Source organism: Telopea speciosissima, chromosome 10 (assembly GCF_018873765.1).
Source record: "Telopea speciosissima isolate NSW1024214 ecotype Mountain lineage chromosome 10, Tspe_v1, whole genome shotgun sequence".
In the NCBI taxonomy this organism is placed as follows: domain Eukaryota; kingdom Viridiplantae; phylum Streptophyta; class Magnoliopsida; order Proteales; family Proteaceae; genus Telopea; species Telopea speciosissima.
In genome coordinates this window covers 52,656,418-52,668,818 of record NC_057925.1, presented here as the reverse complement: position 1 = coordinate 52,668,818, position 12,401 = coordinate 52,656,418, and the positions used below count along the sequence as shown (strand labels likewise).

Here is a 12,401-nt window from a genome sequence, read left to right as displayed (position 1 = left end):
TCACCATACTCTTCAATTAATTGACTATTTTGTTTTAGATCATTCTAATTAATTCCCAGGCACATTCAAAGGATAACTTTTCTTTTCACAGCTTATAATTAGGTTAATGAAGGGAAAGTAACAATATAGCAAGCTTACCTAACTAGGTCTCTACTAGGGTTTATTAGAATACTTGGTTTTATAATATGGCTAATTAGCAGAACAAAATCAGGTTTTCTCCATTAATTCTTCTCACGTGGCAACAGGTTGCACTATTATTCTATCCATTACTAAAGATACACAAGATCTAAAATACAACTAACATAGAGAGTATATAGAATATAGGGAGAACCTAACTACTGTATAACCATTTCTAGGGTTTCTAGCTTATTTTTAGCATGAAAAAAATGCACTTTTAGAAGCATTTAGTCACACTTCAAAAAATTGAAGAAGCTAGACATCCACAACGATCTTGATGCTGAGGCTTTACCAGTCAGTATGATGAGCTTTGTAGATAGGAGAAAGCCAGTGATTGTAGATCTTCCATGTCTTGAAGAGCCCATTTCCTGGTGTTATTTTGCATGTCAAGATAAGCCATAGCATGATGAGATGGGTCTTCAAAACCAGTAAATGAGAGATTCTCTTCAGGAATTACAGGATTATTGTGATAATTACTCATAGAATTGGGATCCATGAAACCTGCAGTGTTGTAGTTCTTCATTGTCTCATCATGGATAATGTTAGGGTTTTGATGGAATTGCATCTTTGATTCTTCTGAATGAAACAATCCTTGGAAATCTTGTGGATAAGAAGGAAATTTCTTGTAAAATTTGTCATCGTCTTCGGGGCTTGAAGTTGTAGAGCCATTGACAAGGCCTTGGGCTGCTTGTGCCTTAAGAGAGTCTAGCTGTGCTTGTAGATTGACAACCTGCACAATTTAAAACAAAGAAGAGACTTGATTAAGCTGTAGGGATACGCCGTTGATTTGTGTTGGGATTTTTTCTATCTATTTTTTATTTTTTCTTCGTCTTTCCTCCAAATTTTTGGGGGAAAGAATTCTAGGGCTTCGTTGAATATATTAATCATTCATAAAAAATAAAAAAAAATTATAAACCTGTTCTTGAAGCGCGAAAATGTAAGAAACACAGCCGTAAATGGGATCTTGAAGCCTTGCTTGAGCTTCATAAGAGATTGTGACAGCAGCTTCGCAACGATCAGTCACCGGAAGGTGAGCAAGGAGTTTTGAAACATTGCTTGCTCCAAACACCTTATGAATTGCAGCAAAATGCGTCGCGCCGTGTTCATGGCAGAAATATGGAGCAAATACACAACCTTTAACACACTTTCTCCTCAAGAACTTGCAGGCTCCACAAGGTGATCCTAGACCTGTCATTTTTGGCTCTCTTCTAAGTCTTTTAGGTGAATTTTTTTGTGTTTGCAGATCAGTGTAAGAACCATTCTAATGTTTATAAACACCGGAGGAGAGGGAGGTGGATCATATTATAATCAATACTTAATTACATTTGGTCTCCTTAATGGGCTACAAATTTCATTTGTTCTCTGTACACAACCTTCTTTCACCCATCTTAAATTTTTATAAACACTTGAGATTCCATTCAAACATCCTTAAGACGACAAAAGAGTTAACACAAACCAAACCCATCTCTATCTGATTGATCATTTAGAGTGTGACTTGCACTTTTTTTCTCTCCTGATAGATACATTGCTCCTTAATTACTGTAATAACTTCTACTCCATTAAAAGCTGAAGTTACAATCTAGAACAGATAAATGGTGCTTTAATGTTACCATAGTAAAACCCTAAAATTTAACAAATTAATGCAAAGGTGAATCTAAATTTCATGAACAATATAGATCAGAACAATGGAAAATGGAGGAGATGGGTTCAATGTTTGAGAAGCCTTGTACTCCTTAAAGTGGTTCTCTCATACTATCAAATGCTTAATTTCAAACATTTTGGCAGTTTTTGTTGTCAACCTGGAATGCAATGGACACATTTCCATTTATTACCAAGATGTGAATAAATATTAATAGAAATGGATTAAATTCTTACAAACTTACAATGACCTTCTTTCTGTGAACTCTGGTAAAATTCGATCTTGTGAATACAAATGAAGGGTAGCTATGCATGACAGGTCCATACAAGGAAATGAGAATAAGGAAAGAAAAAATTACTATACCAGCTAACATATAGCTGTTTTTTTTTTTGGCAAGACATACCTAACTTATTGTCACGCCCCCATCCCAACAAGGGATAAAATACATTATAAGGGGTGACTAGGACAACGCTTGTCATCCTACTAAGTCTGCCAGGATCATCGACCAGTGTCCCAACGCATGATCATAACTAATATTAAAATAATATAATATCGAGTGCGGAAAGGGAAATATTACATTCCAAATGATCGTAGTTTTGCGAAGCGTATAAAATCAATAGTTACAAGATGATCAAAGCCTAGATGATAAATACGTAGTTAATCCATTTTTCATTACCATCTAATAATGATTAACAAGGGTATAACAAGAAATGTTTTTACATGGGCCTACGCCTAAAATAAATAAAAGGGGAACAAGTCCCAAGAATTCTCACGGCCCGTAGGCGCAATCGTCACAAGGGCACCGTTGCCATGTTCCTCTAACACAACTTCCGGCTCCTCCGTACTGCATCATAATCTAAAAATTGTGTACACGAGGGGTTAGCTCTCCACCGAGCCGGTGAGGGGATGGGGATGCACAAACACACAATTCACACGTCCAATGATGCATGCATATGTTAAGTAAATTTTCCACCTAACATCACAACTAAGTCGAGGTATATGCTATCGTGACAACTCGGGAGACACTGTGGGTCACTTAACTTATCGCCACAATGAAACCTCAATTGTCACCTAGGACCTACGCCGATCGAAGCCTCCAAGACCACTCGGTGCGGACCCACGATAACCAATACTACCATGACGGCCTCTCCCACCTCCACGAGAATCCGTGTGCGATTACCCAACACCTAAACCCCTGTTGGTAAGGGTCGTAGCATAAGGGTGTAAAATCCTAGCCACAACTACATGCAAGTCCTATCGTCCGGAGAGGTAATCCGGGCGCATCAACTTTTCATCCGGTTTAGTGCCGGTTACACAAGACGGCACGGCGCATACATTCAACATGACATTCAACATAATTTCTTCATAAATATATATAGTATCCGGGGTTCCGGCACGACCGAGACCCATCAAAGTAAAGCATCTCCAATTAACATCATAACATTCATATATAAAAGTATGCAATATGCGCAAGCATGCTTATAATTTATAATGATGACATAATATACAATACAATAATAATATCAAGCCCAAACAACCAAACCCACTCACAACGTATACGCCAAGCACCAAGATTATCGGTTGTCGCCTCGATCAAGCAATAAGCCACAAGATGAATATATTAACCTAAACAAAGAGTGAAATAAGGTTAAACGAGCGAAGGGAAAGGATCCCCAAAAGGTCTCCCATAATCACTTAAGTATAAGGTTTCGAAACAAAGTGGTTGCGGGAGTGGTTTCATGCCCAAATTCGCAACCACATGTAAATCCTAGGAAACCAGGGGTTCGGAGACGAGTTTAGTCAAGGTCGGTTGCGAGATGTGGTTTCATAAAACTGAAACCGAGTGTAAATCCTAGGAAACCAGGGTTCGGGACGGTTTTAGTCAAGGTCGGTTGCGGATGTGGTTTTGTAAAACCGAAACCGAGTGTAAATCCTAGGAAACCAGGGGTTCGTGACGCTTTTAGTCAAGGTCGGTTGCGTAGATGTGGTTTCGAAAACTAAAATCGAGTGTAAATCCGAGCTTCACAGGGCCTTCTCGGGAGGTAATTTCGTGGTGGTTTCTTGCGTGCCGAAACCACATATAAATCCTAGCTAACCAGGGGCTTAGGAAGGTCTCGCCAAGGGTGGTTGCGGTGTGGTTTCTCAGTCCGAAACCACATGTAAAACCACATACCGCAGAATCGAAAATTGAAGGGTTTCTTGTTAGGGATTCATTTTCCAAGGGGTTTAAAGGTAGGAGGCTTCAAGAAAGCTTCCTCCTAGGTCCATTAGGGTTCTAAGACCTCATTAGGTCCATGTAATCCCATGGATTTAAGAGAAAAAACAAAGATAATCTAATTTATGACACAATAGGGTAGAAACCTTAAATTTCTTAAATGGAAAGAGATTACTTAGGCTTAGGGCTTGTAATGGAGTGAAATAACTCCACCATAGTCTAGGTTTAGAGGTTCCATCGATTCCTTGGGTTCCAAGAGAACCCTAGGTCGAATCTCTCCCATTTCCCAAACCTCAAAACTCAAAATAGATGAAGAGATGTGGGTTTCAATGGCTTACCTTCCCCAATGTAGAAAAGCTCCACGTAGAGGGCTCCACAAGGTGAGGTTCCAAGCCTTCAACCAAGTTTTTCCATTCCTCCTTCTCCTTTTCTCCTTCCTTCTTTCTTCTTTCCTTCTTTCTTCTTTCTTCTTTCTCCTTTCTCTCCTCTTTCTCTCCTCCACGATTTAGGTTAGATGGGAGAAGAAATGAAAATGAATGCTTCTCCCCCCCCCCTTTGTCTTATTTATAGAAAATGGGCTTGGGTCCTTTAAGTTAAATGGGTCAAATAGCTAAATGGGTACTTTAAGTTAAATGGGTCAAATAGCTAAATGGGTACTTTAAGTTAAATGGGTCAAATAGCTAAATGGGTGGATCCAAGATAAATGGGTCAAGAGGGCTTAATGGGTTGACCCATGGTCTTATTTAGGGTAAAGGAATGGGTTAACCCATCTTTGGGTCAAATAGAGTCAAATGGGCCCTCAAGTTGAATGGGCCTCTTAACTAAATGGATCTGCCCACAGGTTTCAAATAGAAAAGAACCCACTTGGGGATGGGTCCATCCACCATGGGATTATAAGCCCATCACACGCTCCCTTAAATAAGTGGGACCCACAAATAGAATATTCCCAACTCAACTAAAATAGCCCGGGCGGTCTAAATCTTGACCCGTACTTCGAGGGCATCGAGGAAAAGGGTAAATAAATAAAATTAAGGGCTAGAACTTACTATTTCCTTGTTATGGTTTGTCCCCCATGATCCCAAATAGTTTCCTCCACAGGTAAACCCGCACTGTGGTCAATAATTTTGTAGCTGGGTTTGACCACCAGTGAGAACAGCTCACCAGCACGTGGCAGTGATAACCACACGTCACGGGGAAGAAATAATAATTAATTATGATCCAGGGTGCGGGTATAACACTTATAGCTAACACCCCTTTAAAACTCAAGATGGTGGATGAGAGACAATTTGAAGTTTGGATATAAGGAAACGAAGACGTACAAAGGTGTGAGCCTTGGTAAAATATCAACGAGTTGATATTTTGAAGAGATGTATGGTAGAAGAAGTGTTCCTTGACGAAAATGGTGATGAACAAAGTGTCGATCAATTTCGATATGCTTTGTTCTTTCATGAAAACTATCATTGTGACTTATGATTTGAGGGACATATTTGTTTTCATTGAAAAATGAAGTTGGAGCAGATAAGGAGATATCCATGTCATGAAGAAGCTTTTGTAGCTAGATAATCTCAGATGTAGTATCGGCAAGAGCACAATACTCGGCTTCATTGCTCGAGCTAGAACCAATGGATTGCTTCTTTATTTTTTTTCTTCCTAAAGATTAGATTATATTAAAAAATAAAAAGGAGAAATACAAAATATAGCCTAGGGCCCTAGGCATACCCAAGCAAGCACAAATACAAAAAACTGGAAACCGGAGTACCCCACCTTCGGCATGGCCATCAGTAGGCTCGACCCCCACACAATAGAAGTAACAAAACTACTGAAACCGATATCTGGGGATCCCCAAGAATATCCCAATGGATTGCTATTTACTATCCCATGAGATGAAAGAATCTCCGAAAAAAAATACAAAAGCCTGTCGTAGATCGACGATCTGTAACATCACCAGTCCATTCGGCATCAGAATATGTTTGAAGCTCGAGAGATTAAGAGGCAAGAAGAATAACTCCTTAGAATAATGTGTCTTTCATATATCGAAGAATACGAAGCACAATAACATAATGGATAGACAAAAAGGGCTCATGGCAAGGACTGTCAATTTGTAAGATTGCACCGAGAGAAAATCCTAACAGTTACATCAAATCACAAATGCTCGTACGTACCGACTACATGTATAACATAAGTGATATCCGGCCAAGTGATTGTGAGATAAACTAAACTTTCCACCAATATTTGATAGAATTCAAAATCAGAAAGATGCTCTCCATCAATGGGACAAAGCTTTAGTATTGAGTTCTAGTGGAGTCTCAACGGTCTTACTATTAGAAAGTCTAACCTTGGAGAGTATCACATACATACTTAACTTGAGATAGAACATAACCAATTATCATGTGTAAGAGTAACTTCAATACCCATGAAATATCTGAGATTACTAAGATCTTTCATTTCAAATTGTTGGTGAAGAAAAGTTTTAAGAATTTAACTATCTTCAGAATCATCACCAGTAATAAATGCCTTCCACAGATAAAAGTATATAATAAAACAATGCACTGATTCGTCTTGGAATGAAGAGTTTTGAATCATGTGAACTCAAGGAAAAGCCAGGAGTGAGAATGGTAGATTTGAATTTTTCGAACAATGCCCTTGGAGCTTGCTGTTTGAGACCATAAAGTATTCGATCGACAGAAAAAACATACAATATTTAATGGATGAGAATAACCTAGAAGAGGTTTCATGTATACCTCTTCTTGAAGATCTTCATTGAAGAAGGCATTCTTAACAATCATTTGATGAAGAAACCAATTGTGAATAGATGCTATGACAATCAGTAATCGAATAATTAGTTAGTTAGGAAACTGGAGTAATGGTTTTTTCATAATCAATACCATATTCTTGATTGTATCCCATCTGTCTTTGTACCGTTCAACTATCCCATCTAATATGGTTTAACTTGTTTCATGTCTTGCCACCACAGAGGATTAGAAGAGGTCTCTCTGATTCCCTTATTCGAACTAGCTGGGTAACAATGAGAAAATCTGAAATGGACCCAACATGCCCTAGTTTTAAAAGAGACTTAAAAATGGAATGACTTTCTTCCAGGTGAATATATATCCAATGCAGCCTCTGGAAAGGTACATGAATGTCCCCAAAAGAAAAGTTCACAGGACAGCTAGGGTCATCTCATGGGGTCTTGCTTGAGGGATCTTGTAAGTTGTAGGCCAATTGAATGGCTGCATGATGGGTCATCCAATAACAGCTTACCACATTCATGACCTGACCATGTCATTTATAAACAGTAGAATATGTTATATAATACTCAAAACTATAGGTCATGTCCAATGTATAATGAAACAAAAGATTAGGACATTAAAATAGAACATTTGGACCAAGGACAGTACCCTACACACAAAGAAACAAAAGAGAGAGAGAGAGGGATTACCATTTTTTTTTCTGGTCTTCTATTTGTTTTAGGGTTTTAGGTCACAGCTTGTCGAGCAATACCGTATAATTATCATTAACTTAATTAGATAAACTTATCGGAAAAAAAACTTAATTAGATATAAAATCATTAATAACTTTCAATCACTTTCTTGTGTTTCACACAAGCACCAACATGTAGACCCTGGCTTTTGGTGCACTTAGGTCCCACCCCCATATGTGTAATTTTTTTTTTGCTAAAGGATCCTTGTATTATAAAAACAAAAGGAACAAACACAGACTAGCCCCCATATGTGTAATAATAACTACAACACTTAACTTCTTAACCCTTCGATTAACCGAAAGAACAACTCTCAACTTAGGCAAAAGGTTTTATTGATGGTCCCATCTATGTAATATCTATGGATCCACTTAGTTGTGTCATTGGATATCTAGAGAATGGTCTAGATTGGTCACTTATAAATTCCTATACTTAAATCTAACATATACCCTCTTAATGGTTACTGTCATGTGCCTTCTTAGTAGTCTAAGCACGGTCGTCATACACCCGTCGTAGATTTTTTTAAAAATTTTTTTTACGATTTAACCAACTCCAATTGAGCTGAAACTTTGATATGTGAATATATAAGTGATTGCATAGTCTACCTCGCTCTCAACAAAATTGAACTCCCACCAGACCTGATATGTGATACAAATAAATGAATGGATCATAGACATCTTGTAGACTAATCTGTCCATAAAACCTGCTCCCCCCACATTTTAGGTTTCCGAATATAAACTAAGAACCATTTTATAGCTATAGTGTTGAGGTACGATGTCTTTGTTTTTGGTAACTTACCTGTGTAGGGTTTCACTTTATATTGTAACAAAGGTTCTTTTGAATTGTAATCTGGGAGAGATATAAGGACGAGCAACTGTAACCCTATTCTTCATTGATAGTGAACAGAGCTCTTCTCACCGTGAACGTAGATAATCTTATCGAACCATGTAAATCTTTGTATACCATTATATAATTATTGTTTGCAATTTTCATTTTTTTTAAATTCTTATTAGAATGTCCGGACTAACCTACGCGTCTCATTTGAGATGACATCGACCCAACGTATCAACAGGGGTTGGTGCTGGAGCCCATTATCCATGTATACTTGTTGGCCACTTAACCAGGAAGGAAAGAAAGAGTGTTCTCGGGGACAGGAAGGCCAGTTAATTTAATGGGATGAGAATATTAATTTAATTAATCCCCTTGGACAATAATGTGAAGGTTCAACTAATCTTGTAAAAGCACATCCAAGACTTGATCACCTTGTTAAATCTTGTTTAAAATATTAAACATCCCAAGAAACCTTTTTTTGTACCCTTTTGTCTTTTTGGTGTTACTTTTGATTGGATCTTTTAACCGACCTATCCTTAGCTTTTTCATCCTCTGTCTATCTAATAGCCCACCATAGGTCAGCCTGATAAACCATGCGGCTTTTCACTGGTTCTTAAAGTTAAGCTGTGATTAATTTGTATATATCTTCGTTTAATTAAGTTCATCAATAACGGTAATTAGAATCTGGTGGAGAGTAACTCTCAATTAAGGGAAAATTTTGGGACCCGGATCTTCTACGGCACCAAGGGCAGAGCGGCCTGAGCGGCGCACATACAGGTCACCTTGCAATGATCGCCTTGCCCCTGCCCGAGCACCTTGGATGAGCGGGGGTAAGGCGATTATTGTAGGGCGCCCTGTTTGTGCGCCGCTTAGACCGCTCTGGGCAGGGCGTCGTAGACGGTCTGAATACAAAATTTTGTGGGGTGGTGGGACAAAATGAACGCCCCACCCCCATAAAAGGTGGAAATTCTATCCACACGAGATGCCAGTGTGTGCGCTTTCATTGACTGTCACGCTTGTGTGGCCCTGCACTTCTCCAGAAAGAAAGTTCTCCCCTCAATTAAAATTTTTTTTTTCAAGAATCAATCTCAATCCCATGGAAGTTCCAACCTTTTGGGGTTATGCTTAAAAGTCTATACCTTATCCATTGAATGGAAGATATCTCATAATTATCGAGAGACTAATTTTATTTTTTTTTTTGTTAAACGAGAAACTAATGTTGTGGCAATTCATTGATCAAGAAAGTTACTAAATCACAGTCTAAATCAAAATTTTGAATTACTCACCCTAACTTTGTTTGTGTGTGTGTGTGTGTATTCGAATTCATATCCAATTAACATATCTATTATCCAAATTCGATATCCGATGGATATTTTAATTGAATATTTGAATTTATATTCGCCAAGGAAATGGATTTCGAATTCAATAATATCTGATTACACATTTGAATCTATAAATCTAAATAAAATAGTATAAAATTATTTTGAATCCAACTATCATCCATAAATTATCTTAATAAATATCCAAATAAATAGATACAAATTTGAATTGATTCCATATTTTCTATTGTCCATTTATATTTCTATCTGAAATCAATTGAATGGTGAATCTCACTTGATTGTGGATATAACATGTTTCAATAGACATGGGTTCTCCCATTAGGCAATTATAACTCATATTTCTTTAGCTTCTCTTTGTTTATTTTTTGGTCTTTGTCCTTCTTTGATGGGTCTTTTAGGCTGGTTTTATCTTTCTTTTACCCCCTTTGATGGTGCCCTCTTTATATTTTGGGTTTTTTTTAAAATAAAATTCTTATTCATCCAAAAACATAAAAAAAAAAAATCCATCCTAAGCAATGGCATTGACACCTTCTAAAATTGAAGATGTTTAGTTCCCTGTGTACATATGATAAGTCTAACATTTCTATATAAAAATGCTGTTTTATTTCTTGGGGTCACCCGCCTGAGGTTCACTAGGGCCCAAAAGTTCCCGATTCATGTGTGACGTGGGGGTCATGTACGAGCCCAGAGGAGATTTAGTCGACCTACAGTCAGATACCCCTCCTGTCTCCTTAAAAAAAAAATGAATGTTTTAAGACATGGAAAGGCCAGCAAAAACCAATGATTTTCTTTCTTAGAAAGCTCCATAATGTCGATTCCCCAAAATTACTGTTCAACTGTGAGGCACGTTCTAAAAACCATACGACCCACCAAATTATAAAAACAAAAGATAATAAAAAAAAAATAATAAAGAAGAAAGAAATATTTTTTTTTTACATGTCTGGCTTGATTCAATAAAATTGTCGGCATAAGGGAGGAGGGCCCATCAAACCACTAGATATCAACCCCCAATATACACCTTTCTTTTTTGATCAGTTTTACTATTCACCATTGTTATCTCTCAAAATCTGCAATCCATAATTCATTTTCCATTTTAGGTAATCATTATAAGCATCCCTCAAGATCTGCAACCATATCTAGGGGTGCCTCCTCTAAAATTTTTCGAAATTAGACTCAAAAGTAGATAATATTTTAAAGTTAATGGATCATAGGTCAAATAGAGAAGAGAGACATTCTTGTTTTATCTTAGATAACTATTTGAAGATGATTTTCTAATACATTATCACACAAAAGGGTGGTGGTTCGGTTTATGTTGAAAATTGTTCCTATCATCATCGATCTATTTATTCGTTTATTAAATTTTAGACGATCTATTTCTCCAGATGATATGATAATTTTTGTAAATTGTGTAAAAAAGTAATTCCATTTGAACGTATTTGAATAACAGGAATCATTGAAAAAATGAGAAACTGTCCTAACTTAAAATCGGCTATCCGAGAAGTAAACTTTTTTCAGTATTTAATTCAAAATATTAGAAACAATCAAAGAAATAAAAATCACAAAAATGATTCTTTTTTTTTTATTACATTGATGGAATAGTCGACTTAGACTGCGTTTGGTATGCATTCTAGATTGATTTCGCATTCTCAAATGATATAAATAGTTGTTTTTATCGTCCGAGAATGCAAAATCGACCAAGAATGCATTCCAAAAGTGCATACCAAACACAGCCTTAATCTATCTTTAAACTAAGGATATGTTTGGTTATATCTGGGCTCAATTATTCGGTCTCTAATCAATTCAAATTCAATTTTAGACCGATTATCTCAACCAACTATCCACGAGCCATGGGCCTAATTAATCACCCGCTATATATGTTTCTCAGGTACATGGATGATTGGATGATAACAAATTAAGAAGTCCGATGTTGGTATATTAATTTGAAAAAGTGTTATGCTTTAATTCTGATTTAAGATTATTGATAGAACAATTATTTAACATTTGATGTGATTTCATCAATATTCATATATTAGAGAGAAGGGCAAACTGCTTAGAATGCGGCCCAAATACCTACCATGTGGAAGATTCGATGGAACCCAAATTTGTTGGACAGATAGACTCCAAGGTATTTTACTTATATGTAAAATTTCAGTCTGAACAGAATTTGACAATTAACAAAATAGATGTTTGAAAATCAGGATCATAGAAAAATGCGTAGTAATGGTCAAAGTATCATAAGCATACTTGGAAATACATGGAGATATGTACCAGTCCATGGAATAGTATTTTGATTAAATTAATCTCTAAAATTTGACACATGACTAATTAAAAGCATGTACCAAGTATCCAATGATCATAATTATCACATCATCATTTCATGAGATAGGCCTCGTTAATAAACATATCGAGCTAGATCTTTCAAGCAAGTTTTTTCTTTTTCCATCAAAAAAATAAATTTGACACATCACATTTGAATTCAAATTTCCAAATTCCTAGCACATTCAAATTCCATAGTTATATGAAATATGGGAAAAGGTTTCTTGAGCTGTTGGGGTAGTACACTAGTACACAAGCACTTTTACGTCTATTTCTTTTCTCCTTACATGAAATGACCTTGCTGTCCTCCAATATATGATACCGTTTCATCACATCTCATTTTTGCGCTTCTCTATGTTGCTTGTTTAGAGAACCCTCTCCCATGAAATATTCATCAAATTGTTC

The 12,401-nt window shown here is 36.8% G+C and overlaps 1 protein-coding gene across 1 annotated transcript; it reads right to left on the bottom strand.

Annotated features, from left to right (window-relative positions):
• Positions 1 to 472: 472 nt before the first annotated feature.
• LOC122643725 (LOB domain-containing protein 29-like) lies at positions 473 to 1,372 on the bottom strand. The gene is made up of 2 exons (XM_043837314.1): positions 1,094 to 1,372; positions 473 to 907 (listed from the first exon to the last, which is right to left on the bottom strand). The coding sequence occupies exons 1-2, from the start codon at positions 1,370 to 1,372 to the stop codon at positions 473 to 475; spliced, it is 714 nt and encodes a 237-aa protein (XP_043693249.1).
• Positions 1,373 to 12,401: the final 11,029 nt, after the last annotated feature.